This window comes from Perognathus longimembris, chromosome 3, assembly GCF_023159225.1.
Source record: "Perognathus longimembris pacificus isolate PPM17 chromosome 3, ASM2315922v1, whole genome shotgun sequence".
NCBI classification, from domain to species: Eukaryota; Metazoa; Chordata; class Mammalia; order Rodentia; family Heteromyidae; genus Perognathus; species Perognathus longimembris.
The window spans coordinates 76,659,219-76,675,892 of NC_063163.1; the positions used below are offsets into that span (position 1 = coordinate 76,659,219).

The 16,674-nt window shown below is 58.1% G+C and overlaps 1 protein-coding gene and 1 non-coding gene across 5 annotated transcripts; one reads left to right on the top strand and one right to left on the bottom strand.

The window, feature by feature from the left end:
* Positions 1-1,807: 1,807 nt before the first annotated feature.
* Positions 1,808-15,665, top strand: Tpm4 (tropomyosin 4). Of its 4 annotated transcripts, none has more exons than XM_048342679.1 (9): positions 1,808-1,943; positions 3,687-3,812; positions 7,544-7,677; positions 9,041-9,158; positions 9,648-9,718; positions 10,725-10,800; positions 11,359-11,421; positions 11,495-11,564; positions 12,151-12,388. In XM_048342679.1, the coding sequence occupies exons 1-9, from the start codon at positions 1,830-1,832 to the stop codon at positions 12,231-12,233; spliced, it is 855 nt and encodes a 284-aa protein (XP_048198636.1). In that variant the 5' UTR covers positions 1,808-1,829; the 3' UTR covers positions 12,234-12,388. The 4 variants fall into 4 exon arrangements, with proteins under 4 accessions (XP_048198636.1, XP_048198634.1, XP_048198637.1 ...); XM_048342677.1 differs by lacking the exon at positions 12,151-12,388 and adding an exon at positions 15,191-15,665 and having other exon boundaries at positions 1,813-1,943; XM_048342680.1 differs by lacking the exons at positions 1,808-1,943; positions 3,687-3,812 and adding an exon at positions 4,273-4,450 and having other exon boundaries at positions 12,151-12,380.
* On the bottom strand, positions 7,196-7,302 carry LOC125349835. The gene has a single exon (XR_007210632.1). It is a non-coding gene; the product is annotated as a U6 spliceosomal RNA (small nuclear RNA).
* Positions 15,666-16,674: the final 1,009 nt, after the last annotated feature.

Sequence of the window (16,674 nt, forward strand, 5' to 3'; positions counted from 1 at the left end):
ACTGGAACCTCAGCACCCCAAAATAACGCTGAAGACGAACTGTTCAACTCAAGGCTGAGCTGGGGGATCTAAAGTGGGACCTGTCTCAGTCAGGCCATTTTCATGACCGCCTTCATTGTGTTATTATTCAGTGCCCACATAGGGGACAAACTCCACTCTGCTGTACCCTGGGAGTAAACTGAGTCTGTCCCCTCCCTCCCAATCCTTACTTGCTTCTGGCCACGCCCACCACCACAGCCACGCCTACCCTCTATATTTGCATGCTGCCCCTAGACAACTGCTGGCCAATCAGCATCCTCTGGAGCCAGCCCTACACCAATGGGGACGAGTGTGCTCTTTGCTTCCACCAACAGGTCAGCAGTGGGACGGCACCTGGGTAACCCATCTCCCCCGCTGGGGTCCCATTCCTATCTCACTGTCACCTCTACTCCAGCCTGGGGGATCACTGCCCAATAAACGACCCAACTTGAATTCCTCCCCTCAGGTGTGCTCCTGGGGGATCTCGGCCGGAAGCACCAGGCTCTGCTGCTGGACTCACCGCACTGCTGCGTGCTTGTCCTCCAAGGCCCCCATCCAGCCTTACCTTAATTGTGAGTGCCAATCCTAGGGTTGAACTTCGGGCCTGGGTGCTGTCCCTGAGCTCTTCAGCTCAAGGCTAGCACTCTACCACTTGAGCCACAGCTCCACTTTCAGCTTTGCTCTGGTTAATTGGAGATAAGAGTCTCATGGACTTTTCTACCAGGGCTGGCTTCAAACAACAGTCCTCGGATCACAGCCTCCTGAGTGGCTAGGACTGCAGGCGTGAGCCTCTGGCTCCCATCAGTCCGGTTAATACCCCTCTGCTATGCAGGGACATGCTGGGTGTCCTGGCCAGGGATGGAGGATCACTCAGACTTGGGGGACCGTGTGCTCTCTGAGCTAAAAATGCAGCTCCTGCCTGCCTCACCCCAGGCCACACTGCCATCCCCGGCTGTCCTGAGCGATGGCTGGTGCTGACCCCTCTCCCCCTCACCTCGTGCCCTGAGTGGGGCTTGTGGGGAGGCCACAGCAGGGATGGAGGAGAGGATGTCCTGCAGGGCCAGGCACAGACGGAAGATCTCTTTCAGCACTGTGCTGGTGTCTGGTCCCCAGGAGCTTGGGGGTGGGGGAGGTGAGATGGTCTGGGAGGGGCCACACTAGGGAGGATGTTGGGGATGTGAACTCATGATGCTGTGGTGCAGAGGGAAACAAACACTCTTCTCCTGACACTCTGAGTGACCCTGACTGAGCTGCTTGGGGCCTGTTTCCCCATGAGTCAAATGGAGAGGGTGAGTTCCCCTCTTCAGCCTCAAGGAGGGCTCTCAAGCCTCTCAACCTTCTCTGGAGATTACACAGTAATCTCCGGCGCTGGCCGGGAACCTAGGGCTTGGGGGGGAGGGGACTCCAGGAAGGTTTCCTGGGGGAAGAGGCCATCTGCCCTGGGCTTTGAAGGATGCATAGAGGTTTCATAAACAGGGCCATGTGGAGAGTGGAGTGGGGGATAACAGGGAAATGGAGGCCAGCCTGCCCCCCCCCCCGCCGCCCATGCACCTGACCCGTGTTTTCTGAGGCCACGCGGTACCCACCGGGATCCACACCTGAGTCACCAGGTGAATTTTTTTTCCTTTGAGAAACAACTAGGCCCAAATAAGGCAAGGGCTGAGGCTGGTGAGCGCAGCCAGGGCCCGGCCCAGGCTCGCCCCAGGAGGGCGGCACTGCCTATAAGGCCTGTTCCAGCCAGTGGCCTCCACCACAGCAGCCGGCTTGCACCTGTTGGCCCAGCCGCCAGCCCCCCCCCCCCCATCTCTACCATGGAGGCCATCAAGAAGAAGATGCAGATGCTGAAGCTGGACAAGGAGAACGCCATGGACCGCGCTGAGCAGGCTGAGGCAGACAGGAAGGCGGCGGAGGACAGGTGCAAGCAGGTGAGGGCCCACCAGCCGCACCCTCTCAGTGCCAGGGTGCCCCCCCACTGCCAATCCCCACCTCATGTCCTGGATGCAGTGGGATTTCCTATGCCTGCACCCCTGGCCGGCTGTCAGTGGTGAGATCGCAGCGGTGGGGTGGACCCGAAGGTAGAATCTGTCACTGTGCCAGTAAGTACTCAGCCATCTGCGACTATTTCCTGCCCGGCTCCCACACCTCCCCCAAGGGTCTTGGGGCTACCTGGGGCCCATGACACTCACTCTATGGCCCTGAGACACACCCAAACCCTCTGCACAAAGACAGAAGCCTGAGGAGGGGCGGGGCCCTGATTTATTCATTTTTTGACCCCAACTGTCAGCTTCAGGGAAAAGCAAAGTTTACCTGCCTCTGCCTCTGACTCAGGTGTGAGTGACAGCTTCCGTCTTCCCGGGCTGCAGGGATCCTTGAGGCGCTGGGCTGGTGAGGAGGCTGCCTCCCCAGGCTCTTGCTGGACTTTTCTCCTTGCCTGGACAGTGGTGTTTTCTTATAAAGCCGCCGCCCACTAGGAGGGACCGGGGTTCAAGTCTAGCCTGCAATCCTGCATTGTGACTCAACCTGCCTCTGGATTTCTCAGCCACATTGTGAAATAGGGACAGATGATCCTTCCTGAAGGCTGGGCGTGGAACTCCCTGTCCCAGAGTCCCCCCAAACAGAAGCCAGAGCCTCCCAGTGCCCTGGCTGGGAATGCAGGTGGGGTGGTGGGAGTTAGTCAGACTACCCCCCCTCCTGCTCCCCAAGCCTCATGCAAACTCTGGGATCCCAAGCCGGCTCCTTGTGGGAACAGGATGGAGAAACTGTCCCCCCACTTCCTGCTTGTCCGCCCAGCTGTGACATTTGCCACCTCTGCCCTTTGACCCTGCATCCTGCCTGCATGCCTGCCCAGGCCCAGCTCCTGGGACTGCAGTCTGCAGCTGGGGACTCTTGTGGCCATTTTATGAGAAGGGAAACTGAGGCCCTCAGGGCAAGGCCTGGGGGCCCCAGCTCCCCACCCGACTCCTGGTCCACAGCTGCCACAGGGGAGCCGTCCCTGACTCAATCAACAAACACTCTTGGGTGCCCCAGCGTTATAGACCCTGGAAGGGGTGGTGGGGCTGGAGCCAGGATGCCAGGGCTGGACGCCAGGTCTAGGGGATCAGTTTACCAGGCAGGACTCCCATCTTCCCAATCTGTGTGGCCACACCCCTGCAAGGACTCAGTTTACCTATCGTTTTTGCTGGCCCTGGGGCTTGGAATCAGGGTAGAGCATGTGTCCCCCAAGCACAAGGCCTGGAGTTCAGGCCCCACAACCACCCAAAAAAAGAAGGGAATGGAGACCAGAAAAGGGACAGTGGGGTGACCCAGCTCCTTCACTCCGTGCCTGGAGGTGGCGATCAGGCCATGGGGTGGCTTGGGGCCCTGGCTGTATCCCCAGGACCCCCACCTTGCTGCCCCAAGGGCTGCAGTTGCCCAATGGGCAGGGGGGAGCCGTCTGCCTCTGGGGCCTGCGAAGGCTGGGGTGCCGAGGACGGGTACGGAGGCTTCCTGTTAGGAGAGTCTGGATGTGGGGCTGAGGTTTGGGCCCTGGAGGCAGGGAGGACCTGAGGCCAGGGTCCTGGGCTCAACGCTGGACAACTGGGGGAGGGGGGCAGAGGCTGTGTGGTCAGCGCCCAAGATGGGGTGTGGGGCTAGGGGCTCCAGTGCCCCATTGACCCCCGTATCCCCAGGTGGAGAAGGAGCTGTCACAGCTCCAGAAGCAGCTGAAGGTGACAGAGGATGAGCTGGACAGGCATTCAGAGGAGCTGAAGGATGCGCAGGAGAGGCTGGAACTCACTGAGAAGAAGGCGTCTGAAGTGAGTGTGCGCACGTGGGGGCTCAGGCCCCAGGGTGGAGGCCAGGGTGGGAGGCCGGGACGGAGGCAGGGACCAGGGTGGAAGGCCGGGGTGGAGGCAGGCGCCACGGTGGAAACCAGAGCCGGGGCACTAAAACAGAAGTGGAGGCTGGGGCCGTAGTCAGTTGGAGGCTGATGGAGGCCCAGGGGAAGGTGGAAGTGGAGGCCGAGGCCTGGCGTGGTGGTCTGGGTCTGGGTGGAGTCGGAGGCCTCGGAGGTGGAGGCCCGGGCCTGGGTGGAGGCCAGCCGGGCGGAGGCAGCGGCGCCAGCCTCGCCTTTTTCACGTAAGCCCCGCGTGGGCGCGGGCGGGCCGGGGGCGGGCGGTGACCTCAGCGGGGCCGCGGCCGGGGCCGGGGGCGGGCCCGGCGGGCGGCGGCGCGGGGCGGGGCGGGGCGGGCGCCGGGCCCCGCGGGGTCCCGGGCGCGGCCGCGCAGTCGCCGCCCGCCCGCCCGCCGCCGCCGCCGCGCCATGGCCGCGCTAAGCTCGCTGGACACCGTGAAGCGCAAGATCCAGGCGCTGCAGCAGACGGCGGACGGCGCCGAGGAGCGCGCGCAGGGCCTGCAGCGGGAGCTGGACGCCGAGCGCGAGCGCCGCGAGAAAGTGAGCCGACCCCGCGATCCCCCGGGTCTCCCGCAGCGACCCCGCGTTCCCCCGCTGCCTCCGGCCCCCGCAGGCCCCGGGGGCCCCCGGCTCCTCCTGGTCCCCCGGCCCCCGCGGTCCCGAGATCCTCCCGGCTCTCCCGCAGTGACCCCGCATCCCCCCGACTGCCCCCGGTCCCCGGATCCTCCCCCGGATCCTGATCCCCCCGCGGCCAACCGGCCCCCGCGATCCGCGCGCGACCCCTGGACTCCCCCGATCCTACGCCCCCCGCCGCCCCGCCTCCGCTTCCCGCGCTCCGCCTTTGTGCCCGGCCGGCCGGGGGAGGGCGCGGGTCCCGGTCGGGGGCCCTGGGCGCCCGGACTCCGTGGTCTGGCACGGCCGGGCGTCTAGCGAAGCCGCCGCCGTGGGGGCGCTGGCTCCGGTCGAACTTTCTCGCGCTCCGGGCAGGCGCGGGCCCGAGGTCCCCGAGCTGGGGGCGCGCAGCGGGGCCCCACCCGCCCCGGGGGACCCGGGACCCCGGAAACGCGGCCTCGGCCCGGGGCGGGGACCCCAGCAGCCGCCCGGCCGGGTCCGCCGACGGCTCCGGAGGGTCCGAAACCCGGATGCCCGGCGGCCCCGGGCGCTGCGCCCTAAGTCCCGCTCCCGCCCCGGGCGCCGGGTTCGGGGTGCGGTCCCCGCCCGCGAGGGTGGGGGAGCAGAGATGCTCTTGGAAAGTATGGGGCTCCTCCGGCTCCCTTGCGGCCGGGCGGGGGGCCGGGCCCCCACAGCTGGTTCCGTTTAGATTTTGGGGTGACGGTCTCCCACCTTCCGGTGCCAGCTTTTCCCTTATAAGGCAAATCCTTTGTGGTCCGGGCGCTTTGATTGCGGAAGGGGCGGGGAGGGGAGAGCAGGGCGGGGAGGGGAGGGGACCGGGGTTGGGGGACCCCGGCCTGGGGCCCCCGCCCTCCACGCTTCCGTCCAGACGCTGGAAAGCCAGCCCGCAGGCCCTGCCCGGAGCCGGGGCCGCCACGTCACGAGTTCGCTGGGTTTGGGGTTTTTGTGTATTTTTTTGGAGGGGACTCGGTCAACTCAGCTAAAAAGTCAAGTTTCCGAGCCCGGCGCCGCGGCGCATGCCTTTAATCTCCGCCGCTTCGGAGGATGGGGCCCAAAGCCGGCCTCCTCCTTCCTAGGCGGTACCCGAGCACAGGGAACCCCCAGGCTTGCCCCGTGCCTTAGACCGGCCGGCCACCTTCCAGTATTACGTTGTTGTTTTTTTTTTTTTAAGTATAAATTGGGGGCGGCAAGGGCAGGGATCTCCCACAATTTTTATCGCCTTCCGCTTTTCTAGTCCTTTATTTGTCCTGAAAGGGAGGGGGCCGCCCCCCTCCCTTCCTCCTGCCCACTCCTCAGCCTTCGCTTCCTCTGGTGCAGCCCGCTTCCTTTTCTGATTATTTTTATTTTATTTTTTTATGATGGCTGGTCCTTGAACTCAGGGCCTGGGCTCTAACCCTGAGTTGTTTGTGCTCAAGGTTAGTGCTCTACCGCTTGAGCTGCAGCCCTGCTTCCGGCATTCTCTGAGTGCTTCATTGGTGATGAGTCTCAGAGACTGGGCTGGCTTCGAACTGGGATTTTCAGATCTTAGCCTCCTCAGTAGCTGGGATAACAGGTGTGAGCCTCCAGCACCTCGGCTTTTCTGATTTTCTTTTTTCTTTTTTGTCGGTCCTGGGGCTTGAACTCTGGGCCTGGGCACTGCCCCTGAGCTCTTTCGAAGCTAGCACTCTACTACTTGAGCCACAGCACCACTTCTGGTTTTCTGGTGGTGAATTGCTGGCTTTGAACCAAGATTCCCACATCCCAGCCTCCTGTGGAGCTGGGGTGACAGGCATGAGGCATCAGCAGCGCCCTTCAATTCCCTTCCTCCTGTCATTCCTAGTTTCCAGCCCTACCCATGTGTCAGGGCGGAGCCCCAACCCTGGCCCACTGCGTGCTGCTCTCCCTTGGGGCAACCTGGGGGTTATGCTGACCCCCCCCCCCAGTTGTGGCCACACAACACCCCCCAATTGTGGCCACCTCTGGGCCTTGGTATGTGGCCTAGCCGATCAGTCTTGGTCAATTGGGGCTGGAGGATTCCTGACTCCATCCCCAGGAACCTCGCCCCAGCTCCTGGGGTGCAGCTTGGTTCTTTCTCTGTTTCGGAGGGGAAAGCAGGGGAGTTAGTGAAGGTTGGTACTGGGACTTGAACTCAGTACCCAGGATCTCATGCTCTCTGCTTTGGTTTTTTTTGGTTTTTTTTTGGTGGGGCATTGGAGAGAAGAGTCTCAGAGATTTTTCTGCCTGAGCGCACTTCACCCCGAGATCCTCAGATCTCAGCCTCCTGGAGTAGCCAGGATTACAGGCGGGAGCCACCAGTGTGGGCCCGGCTTTACACTGTCTCTCCTCCTACTGTTGGGGGATTTCCAGTTCCTGGAGACCCTGGCTCTGCCTCTGTAGTGTGTTGCACACGTCCCTGACTCTCAGGCTCTGTTTTTACTTGGTTTGGTTAATTTTGGAGCCAGGACCTTCCTACAGGACATCCCCGCCCCCCCAGGCCTCCTGCCTCCAATTCTCCAGTGCTAGGATTCTAGGCCTGCCCCACGCTGCTGCGCTTCACACCCTATACCGCTGGCATTGGGCTGCCTTCCCTGTTGGCTCCCCAGCACACCTGGCTTCCAGTGCTAGAATGTTCCCTGGTGTTCATAATGAAGAAATCCAATGACATTTTTTTTTTTAAATATGGAACGCATCACGAATTTGCGTGTCATCCTTGCGCAGGGGCCATGCTAATCTTCTCTGTATCGTTCCAATTTTAGTATATGTGCTGCCGAAGCGAGCACCCAATGACATTTTTACAGCCTACAGGGGGGCAAAGCCGGGCGAGGCAGTGCATGCCTATAATCCCCAGCTGCTGGGGAGGCAGAAGCCTAGGAGTCAGAGGCTCACTGAGGGCGAGACTGGGAGGTCTTATCAGTAATAAGCGATGGTGTTGGAATCCAGAGTGTGAGATTCCTCCCAGGGCACCCATGGACCTGTGCTCACGCGCCCGGGGATCTGCTCATGTCTGTCTGTCTCTTCCAGGCGGAAGGTGATGTGGCGGCTCTGAACCGGCGCATCCAGCTGGTGGAGGAAGAGCTGGACCGGGCGCAGGAGCGGCTGGCCACTGCCCTGCAGAAGCTGGAGGAGGCAGAGAAGGCTGCGGATGAGAGCGAGAGGTGAGGGGCCGGGCGGGTGACCCTGCAGGCAGGGTGACCCGGGTGATTGTTTCCAGGGCTGCTGTCCGAGAAGTTCTGCAGGCAGACGTTTCTGGGGTAGCGTGGAAAGGGGGAATAAGAGCATGTGCATCATTATTATTACTACTATGATTATTATGGGGGGGTGCCAGTCCCGGGGCTTGACCTCAGAGCCTGAGTGCTGTCCCTGAGCTTTTTTTACTCAAGGCTGGCGCTCTACCATTTGAGCCACAGTGCCCCTTCTGGCTTTTGGCTGGTTCATTGGAGATAGCGTTGCAGACTTCCTGCTGGGGCTGGCTTCCAACCACGATCCTCCTCGGATCTTAGCCTCTTGAGTCATTGTGGTTACAGGCGAGAGCTGCCGGCGCCTGGCTTGTTTTTGATTTGCTGTGTTGTCCTGGCTGGCCAGAAAAGCTTCTCCATCTCTCTTTCAGCCTCTTGGGTGGTGGGATTACAGGGGTGAGCTACCAGGCCTTGCTTCTGAGCCTCTGTCCTTGCTCCCTCCCTCCATCCTTTCTATGGGTTTCTGCCTTGACCTGGGGTGGGGTGGGCACTCCCTGAAGGGACACTGTGGCCCCTGTGGGCCTGGCGCTGGCCCCTGCCCTGCTGGGCAGTGCTACCCACGACCTGGCGTGCCCAAGCACTGAGGGTGGGTTGTGGGGTGCACACAAATGCCTGTGTCTTTGTGGCTGTCAATAGGTCCGTTGTGTGGCCACAGTGTGGGCCTGGCTGGTGATCATCGCAGCCCAACCACTAGGTCGTGGCACAGTGTCACTGGGGGTCACCCCAACAGGGGACCGAGGGCGGCTGAGAAAGGGGGGCTTCTGCAGGTGGAGAAGGGCCAAGACCCAGGATCCCTTCCCCAGCAGCACAACAAAGGAGCCAGGCGCAGTAGCTTCCGCTTGTAATCCCAGCCACCTTGGAAGCAGAGATGGGAGACATCACTGTCTTCTACGCAGAACATGAATGAGAGAGATCCTATCTCTAAAACAAGCCAGGCTTGGGCATGCACCCCCATCATCCCAGGATCCCGAGGTGCCTGGCACCTGGCAGGTCCAGCCTGTCCGGCTTTCTCCAGCCTGTCAAGGCTGCTTGCCTGTTGGATCTTGTTGCCCTTGGCCTGGAGATAGAATCTCATGGACTTTACTGCCTTGGCTGGCTTTGAACCGCTATCCTCAGATCTCAGCCTCCTGAGTAGCTGGGGTGACAGGTGTGGGCTCCCATGTTTTGTTATGACTCAGCTATGAGGTTGTCTTTCATGGTGACATTGAGTCGGGGTGCCGTGGCTTAGTGTTGGGGTGCTGGTCTGACTATGGTGGGTACTGAGGGGGCCCCATCCTTGCAGAGGCATGAAGGTCATTGAGAACCGGGCCATGAAGGACGAGGAGAAGATGGAGATCCAGGAGATGCAGCTGAAAGAGGCGAAGCACATTGCTGAGGAGGCAGATCGCAAGTACGAGGAGGTGAGCTCCGTCGGGACTGGGGCAGGGCTGCAGACCGCAGGCCCTTGGCTCTCAGGGCGCAGAGGACCTGACTCATGGAAATGCCGAGGCTTTTTGTTGTTTTGTTCTGTGCAGGTCCTGGGGTTTGAACTCAGGGCCTGGGCGCTGTCCCTGAGCTTTTGTATTCAAGGCTAGTGCTCTACTACTTGAGTCACAGCGGCACTTATGGCTTTTGCTGGCTCATTGGAGATAAGACTCTCTGACTTTCCTGCCCTGGCTGGCTTTAAACCGCTATCCTCAGCTCTCAGCCTCCTGAGTAGCTGGGATGACAGGCGTCCACACTGGCGCTCGGCTAGCCATGGGGTCTTGGCAGTTTGGTGAAAGCTGGGATTCTGGGTCCTCAGCCAGGTTCTCCCACCTTCCCTGTGTCCCTCAAGGGCCCCTGGGGGTGGCAGAGGCTGTGGTACCTGAGTCTGGCTACGGGTCATCTGGCCCTGCGTGTCCCTGCAGGTGGCACGGAAGCTGGTCATCCTGGAGGGCGAGCTGGAGAGAGCTGAGGAGCGAGCCGAAGTGTCAGAGCTGTGAGTGATGTGGGGGCTGATGGGGTGTGGGGGCCCCTCCCGGGTCCCTGCCATGGCTCCTTCCCTCTGCCATGGCTGACAGAGGATGTAGGGGATGGCTATACCTTTAAGACCTGGGGCTGCTTGGCTACTAGTTACTCCCACCTCCTTCCGGGTCCGGAACTGGAAGGAGTAGTTCTGGACCAGCCCATCTTGGTCTTGAGTCCACATGTCTGCCTCCAAGATGGCACCGCCCGGGGCCCAGGGGCGGTTCTATTGGGGTATGACATCAGCCCGTGGGGGAGGCCCTATGGCACCGCTCTTGGATGGACATGCTCATTAGCCTATTGTTAGCACCTGGTCAGTCCCTCTCCTTCCCTCCTCATTACTGCTTTAAGTTTGATTGCCCTTCCCTTGAATAGACAGAAAGCTCTTGAAGCTTCTCCAAGGTGTCCATGCTAACCCAGCCTCCTAGGCGAGTATAGGGAGGGGGAAGGGCATTCTCGCAATCACACGCTGACCAAGGCCATCCGTGACCCTTGCTCCCGCACTACTTCCTACTGGTCAGAGGATATGCGTTGAGAGCGATAGGGGGACACATAAGGGGATGAAAGGCTTGGTCTCTCTACAAGGGAAAGGATAGAAATAGCCTGGCAAGAGGGGACCAGATGGACAGTTTTCACTCTCCTGCACAGGCTTTGAACTGTGATCTTCAGGTCTCAGCCTCCTGAGGAGCTGGGATTACAAGTGCGAGCCCCTGTGCCCAGCCCTGGCTCCTTTTCTTGAGATGGAGGCCCTGAGTGGAATCTGAGGAATTCCAATACACTGGAGGAGGCCAGGCCCTGGAGCCCTGGGGCTCATGCCTGCTGGTTCCCTGGGGTGCATGCCCTGTCCTAGGGTGCCTGGCTTCTCGGGCCATGACAGGGCTCCGACCCCAAGCCCTCTCCTGGGTCCCCCACACTCCTCTAGGGAGCCCCAAGGTTCAAGAGCAGCCTGATGAGGGCTGGCCTCCTTTCCATGTATGCAGGAAGTGCGGGGACCTGGAGGAGGAGCTCAAGAACATCACCAACAACCTCAAGTCCCTGGAGGCGGCCTCTGAGAAGGTGGGTGCTGGACCCCCTGCTGCTCATGCTCTGTGTCCCGGGTCCTGGGCAGGGTGTCAGGGAACCGGGAAATGTGCCAGCCTGCTGTGACATGGGGTTTCACAAAACCACTGGGGCTGACCTCACACTGGAGATCCTTCTTCTTCAGCCTTCTGGATGCTAGGATTACAGGCAGGTCCTGCCCTACCTGGCTTGTTGGTTGAGATGGGAAGTGGGGTGTCTCACTAGCTTTTTGTCCAGACTCACCCACACTACTGTCCTGATCTGAGTAGCTGGGGTCATAGGCATGAACCACTGCCCCTCACCTTTTTCTTTTCTTTTTTTTTTTTTTTTTTCCAGTCCTGGGGCTGGGACTCCGGGCCTGAGCACTGTTTCTGCTTTCTTTTTGCTCAAGGCTAGCACTCTGCCACTTGAGCCACAGCGCCACTTCTGGCTATTTCTATATATGTGGTGCTGAGGAATCGAACCCAGGCTTCATATATACGAAGCAAGCACTCTACCACTAGGCCACATTCCCAGCCCACCTTTTTGGTTCGTAAGCGTTTGTTTCTCCCACAGTATTCTGAAAAGGAGGATAAATATGAGGAAGAAATCAAACTCCTGTCTGACAAGCTGAAGGAGGTGAGTGTGCCCCAGCCCCCCCACCCCCCCACCCAGCGTGCGAGGCACGGGTGCTGACTCTGTTCCCCTGCAGGCTGAGACCCGGGCTGAGTTTGCAGAGCGAACAGTGGCCAAACTGGAGAAGACTATTGATGATCTGGAAGGTGAGCGTGCGTCCTACCAGTATGTATGGCCGGCAGCCCTCTTGCAGGTCTCAGCCATGTCTTGTGTCTTTCTTTTATATGTGTGCTGATCCTGGGGCTTGAACTCAGGGCCTGAGCACTGTTCCTGAGTTTTCTTTCAAAATCAAGGCTGGTGCTCTACTACTTGAGCCACAGCTCCACTTCTAGCTTTTTGCTGGTTAACTGGAGATAAAAATCTCATGGACTTCCTGCCTGGGCTGGCTTTGAACCACAGTCCTCAGATCTTAGCCTCCTGAGCCGCTGGGATTACAGGCGTGAGCCACCAGTGCCTGGCTTGACTGGTATGAGGCTCTGCCCTGGTTCTCCAGCTTTGGGGAAGATGAGATCTCCTTATAAGGACATCCACACCATGGCCTTCAATCTAGTCTGTGGCCTTTGAACTGATGACTTCATTGGAAATGACCATGACTGTGGGCCACCCCGTGACACTCACCCCCCTTCCCCCACCTCTGTTGCTTCTGCCTTTCCTCCTTCCCTCACCCACGTGTGCTTCCTGCCCTTCTCTGTGCCATCCCCTGTCCTGTCTCCCCGCCTCCTCCCCACCCAGAAGAGCTCCATGCTCACAAGCTCAAGTACAAAGCCATCAGCGAGGTGCTGGACCATGTGGTCAATGACATGACCTCGCTGTAGGGGCCCAGCCTCTGCACAGGCCTGAGCCTCATGTTCTCCGCAGGCTGCTGGGGCTCCAGCCTTTGTGTCTTGGTTTACACTCTCAAACTTCCAATGTCCGCAATAAAGGTGGGCTGTCTTCACCTCCCTTTCTCACTGCTATCTTTTCTCCTTGCTGCCTTTGGAGTCATAGTAGGGAGGGTGGATGCTGGTGGGGGGGCTTCACTCCTCCAGGAGTCTGGGCTGGGCTGTAGGGGGGGTGCTTACAGGACATACAAGCCAGCCTTGGTCCCAGAGGCTGAAATGGGGTGTCTGTCAGCTGTGAATTCAAACAGTGGCAACTCTGTGGTCTCCTCACACCTCCTGTTCATTCTTCTGTTTCTCTCAGGGGACCCCATTTCCTCACTGTGCACCCTCCAGCCCTGCTGCTCACCTCCTCCCTACACTTATAACATGCCACAGCCCACTAGCAGTGAAACCAGGGACTGGGCCTGCTGTACACGCCTGTAATCCCAGCAGGACCCAGTTCAAGTTCAGCCATGTCACAAGGCCCTGTCTTTAAGGAAGGGAAAGACAGAAGTAGGGCTGTGGCTCAAGCAGTACAGCGCCAGCCTTAAGGGGAAAAGTTCAGGGGCTGCACCCAGGCCCTGAGTTCCAGCCCAAGGACCAGCACCCTTACACACACATGCACACAGGCAGGCACCCACACGTACACACAGCTCATGACCAAGCATTGTGGAATTTGCCACAGTCCTTAAAATTCCAGGTATCCCGTGTGAAGCCCCAGTTGCCTAATGGGTACAGGCCTCAAATTCCAAGTGTTGGGAGCCCCGCCCGGCCGCTGCCACCCACCTGCCAGCACATCTGCCCCTGGTGCCTGCGCAGCTCCCCACACCTCACCATCTTTTTTTCCTTTTCTTTCTTTCTTTTTGTTTTTTTGCTGGTCATGGGCCCAAACTCAGGGCCTGGGCTCTGTCCCTGAGCAATTTTGTACTTCACTTCTGGTTTGCTGGTGGTTGATAAGAGTCTCATCGTTTCCCGCTCCAGCTGGCTTTGAACCGTGATCCTCAGATCCCAGCCTTCTGAGAAGCTGGGATGACAGGCTGGTGACCTGTTTTGTTTTGTTTTTTGTTTTTAATGCAGGTGAGAATTTAACCTCTCACTGCATTTGGGGGTGTGGTTGTGATAAGGCCATCCTTGGGTTTGAACTCCAGGACTAGCATTTGCTAGGCAGTCATTCTACCATTTGTGCCACACCTGAGCCCTCTTTCCCTTAGTTATTATTCTTTTTGTAGAATCTCTCCTTTATGCTCTGGCCATCTTGACAGTGATCTTCCTACTTTCATTTCCTAAGTAGCTGGGATGACAGACATACACTGTCCATCCCCTTTTTATCGCTTGAGATGGAGTCTTGGGAACTTTCTGCCCAGGCTGGCTTAAATCTCCTCGAATTTCTGTCTCCCGGGGTAGCTGGATGACAGGCATGAGGCGGCCAGGAGAGTCTGCAGGCTGTGTCAGGATTTCATCACTATTTTCTTCCTGCCTGGGATTTTTCCAGACCTTTCTCCCGGCTAAGCGGCTAGGAGGGCCTCATGTGATAAAGATCTGCTCCTGAGTCCAGCTGTGATGTCCATAGGCCCAGAGGCTTGTGCAGTCCTCAAAGGAAATAAACATTTTTGTGCCAGTCCTGGGGCTTAAACTTAGGCCTGGGCCCTCAAGGCTGGTGTTCAACCACTTGAACCACAAAACCACTTCCAGCTTTTTGGTGTTTAACTGGAGATAAGAGTCTCACGGATATTCCTGCCCAGGTTGGCTTTATGCCATGATCCTCGTATCTGAGCCTCTTGAGTAGCTGGGATTACAGGTGGGAGTCACTGAGCTCAGTCAAATTTTCTTGTTTTGTTCAATGAAAAGGGCCAAAGCTCTGGAAGTTTCTTTTTCCCTGTGAGGATTTCCAGGTGATGCCATGGGGAGGTCTCTTCCTCCCCTCATGGCTGTGGTGCCCTCTACCTGCTCCCTGCCAGGCCCTTAGGTGCGGCCTTGTTTTGTTTTATTTGCTCTCTGTCTCCACTCTGGCTTCACTTTCCGTTGCTGTGGATACACGGACAACTGACTGGAATCCACCAGAGCCCTGGAGGAAGGAAGGGCCGGGGAGCTGTCCACAGGCCGGGGCCAGCTGGCGAGCAGGGAAATGTGTCATCATGACAGCTAAACTCTGTCCTTGGACTCAGGGCCTGGGCACTGCCCCCCAGCCTTTTTGCTCAAGGCTAGAGCCACAGAGCTACTTCCAGCTGTTGGATAACTGGCGTCTTTCAGATTTTCCCTACCCTGGCTGGCTTTGAATCATGATCCTCACATCCCAGCCTCCTGAGTAAGCCAGGGTTACAGGCATGAGCACCATCTCTGAGCCTAGGATTAAAATCTTCACTATGACTATAGCTTCTGCTGTGTCTTATTCCCCCCCCCCCCCCACTGCTGTGTATCACACACAAGATTACACAGCCAGAATGTGATGCCATTCACGTGCTTGTTGCGGGGGGGGGGGGGGGGAGGACAGTGACTTCAGTTTGCATTTCAGAATCTTCGTTTTGCATAAGCGCATCTCATATAATACATGCAACATGTTTGTGGCCAGGCTCCAGTGGCTCACACCTGTAGTCCTAGCTACTCAGGAGGCTGAGACATGAGTTCAAAGCCAGCCCATGCAGGTAAGTCTGAGACTCATCTCCAATTAACCACTAGAAAACTGGAAGTGGAGCTGCTGTGGCTCAAGTAATAGAGCACCAGCCTTGAAGGAAAAAGCTCAGGGACAGTGCCCAAGTCCTGAGTTCAAGCCCCAGGACTGGATCATGCATACAAGCACACACACACACAGAGAAGCATTTTGACTTACTCTGGAAGTTTGAGGTTCCCATAGCATTGCTTTAACAACGACAATGCTCATTAATTCCTTTCTTTCTCTCTTTACCCTCCCCCAGAGAAACTTGCTCAGGCCAAAGAAGAGAACGTGGGTTTGCACCAAACACTGGACCAGACACTAAATGAACTCAACTGTATTTAAGGAATCCTGGAATCCACTCCAGCTTGGCTCGGCACAAAATATGACGAGCAAATGCTGAGTTCATGACCAAATATTGTGTATGACAAGCTTTGAGCACAGCAGGTTCACCCCCATTCCTTCCTTTCTTTCTTCTTCCCCTTCCAAGAACACCAGCTTTTTTCTAGCTCTGTTTTTATATCCACTACATTTCTTCCTTAGGCAGGGTTGATTTATTCTCTTCAAACTGGATTAGGAAATGGTGGAATATTACACAGCCAAGAACACACAGGCTCAGAACCTTCCCCACCGCTGGCGGTGACAGGATGCGGGACTACACTCAGATCTCAGCTTCCTGAGTAGGTGGCATCACAGGCACCTCAGCATCTTGTGTAGAAATTTTTTTTTCTCTATTACAAAAAAAGAGGTGAGCTGGGAATGTGGCCTAGTGGTAGAGCGCTTGCCCCACATACATGAAGCCCTGCCTTCAATTCCTCAGCACCACATATATAGAAAGCTGGAAGTAGCACTGTGGCTCAAGTGGTAGAGTGCTCCTGAATTCGAGCTCCAGGACTGGCAGAAAAAAAAAAGAGGTGTCTGGAGCCAGAGGAGATATGTGGGGAGGTTAAGCCAAAATCTCCAGTGCCACCACACCCCCAAATAAAACCCAAATCAAAGGCCTCCTTAAGAGGCATGGCTGATAATCACCTGAGTTCAGGGAAGAGGAAGTGGAGAGTTTCAGCTCCTTGGGGACCAAGCTCATAAAGGCCGTAGAAACTTCTGGGTGACCAGGACTGGACCCGGGGTGTCCCCCATGCCCAGGGGTGGGGAGCGGGGAATCCCACACTCCCCCCCTTGGTTTTCATTTTGAATCTCTTAGTGGACATCTCACCGTGGGGCCCAACTCACGTTTACAGCCCAATGTCAGGCCTCCCTGCTTCTAGAAGCCTCCCCGGCCCCATCCCCCGCTCCTATTTATTATTAGTAAACACCACGCAACCCAAGGGAAAAATAGTAAACAGTTGAGCAGCTGAGTCAACCCTCACACACACACTTCTCTCTCTGCTTGTCCCTTCCCCCTTCTGTATCATATGTAATAGTTACCACTTTTTCTACATTTTGGTCAAAATAAAATTTTTACATAAACGACTCTGTCGGTGCGGGTTTCCTCGCCTCGTCGGTGATGGCGCCCTCGTGGCTCGGGCCGTTCCCGCGCTCGCTGCTGTGCTGCACGGCCGCGGGGAAGGGCAGGGCTGCAGCGCCTCGGCGCGCGTGCGCCGCCTGCAGGAGCCGTCCGTTCGCCCCGTGCGCATGTGCGTCGGGCCGCGGGCGCGCGGAGCTGTTGGCGTCCCTCCCGACGAGAGGGCGGGGTGGGACTGTCTGAGAGCCCAGCCACCACGCCCCCCACCTGGTTCTCATTTGTAG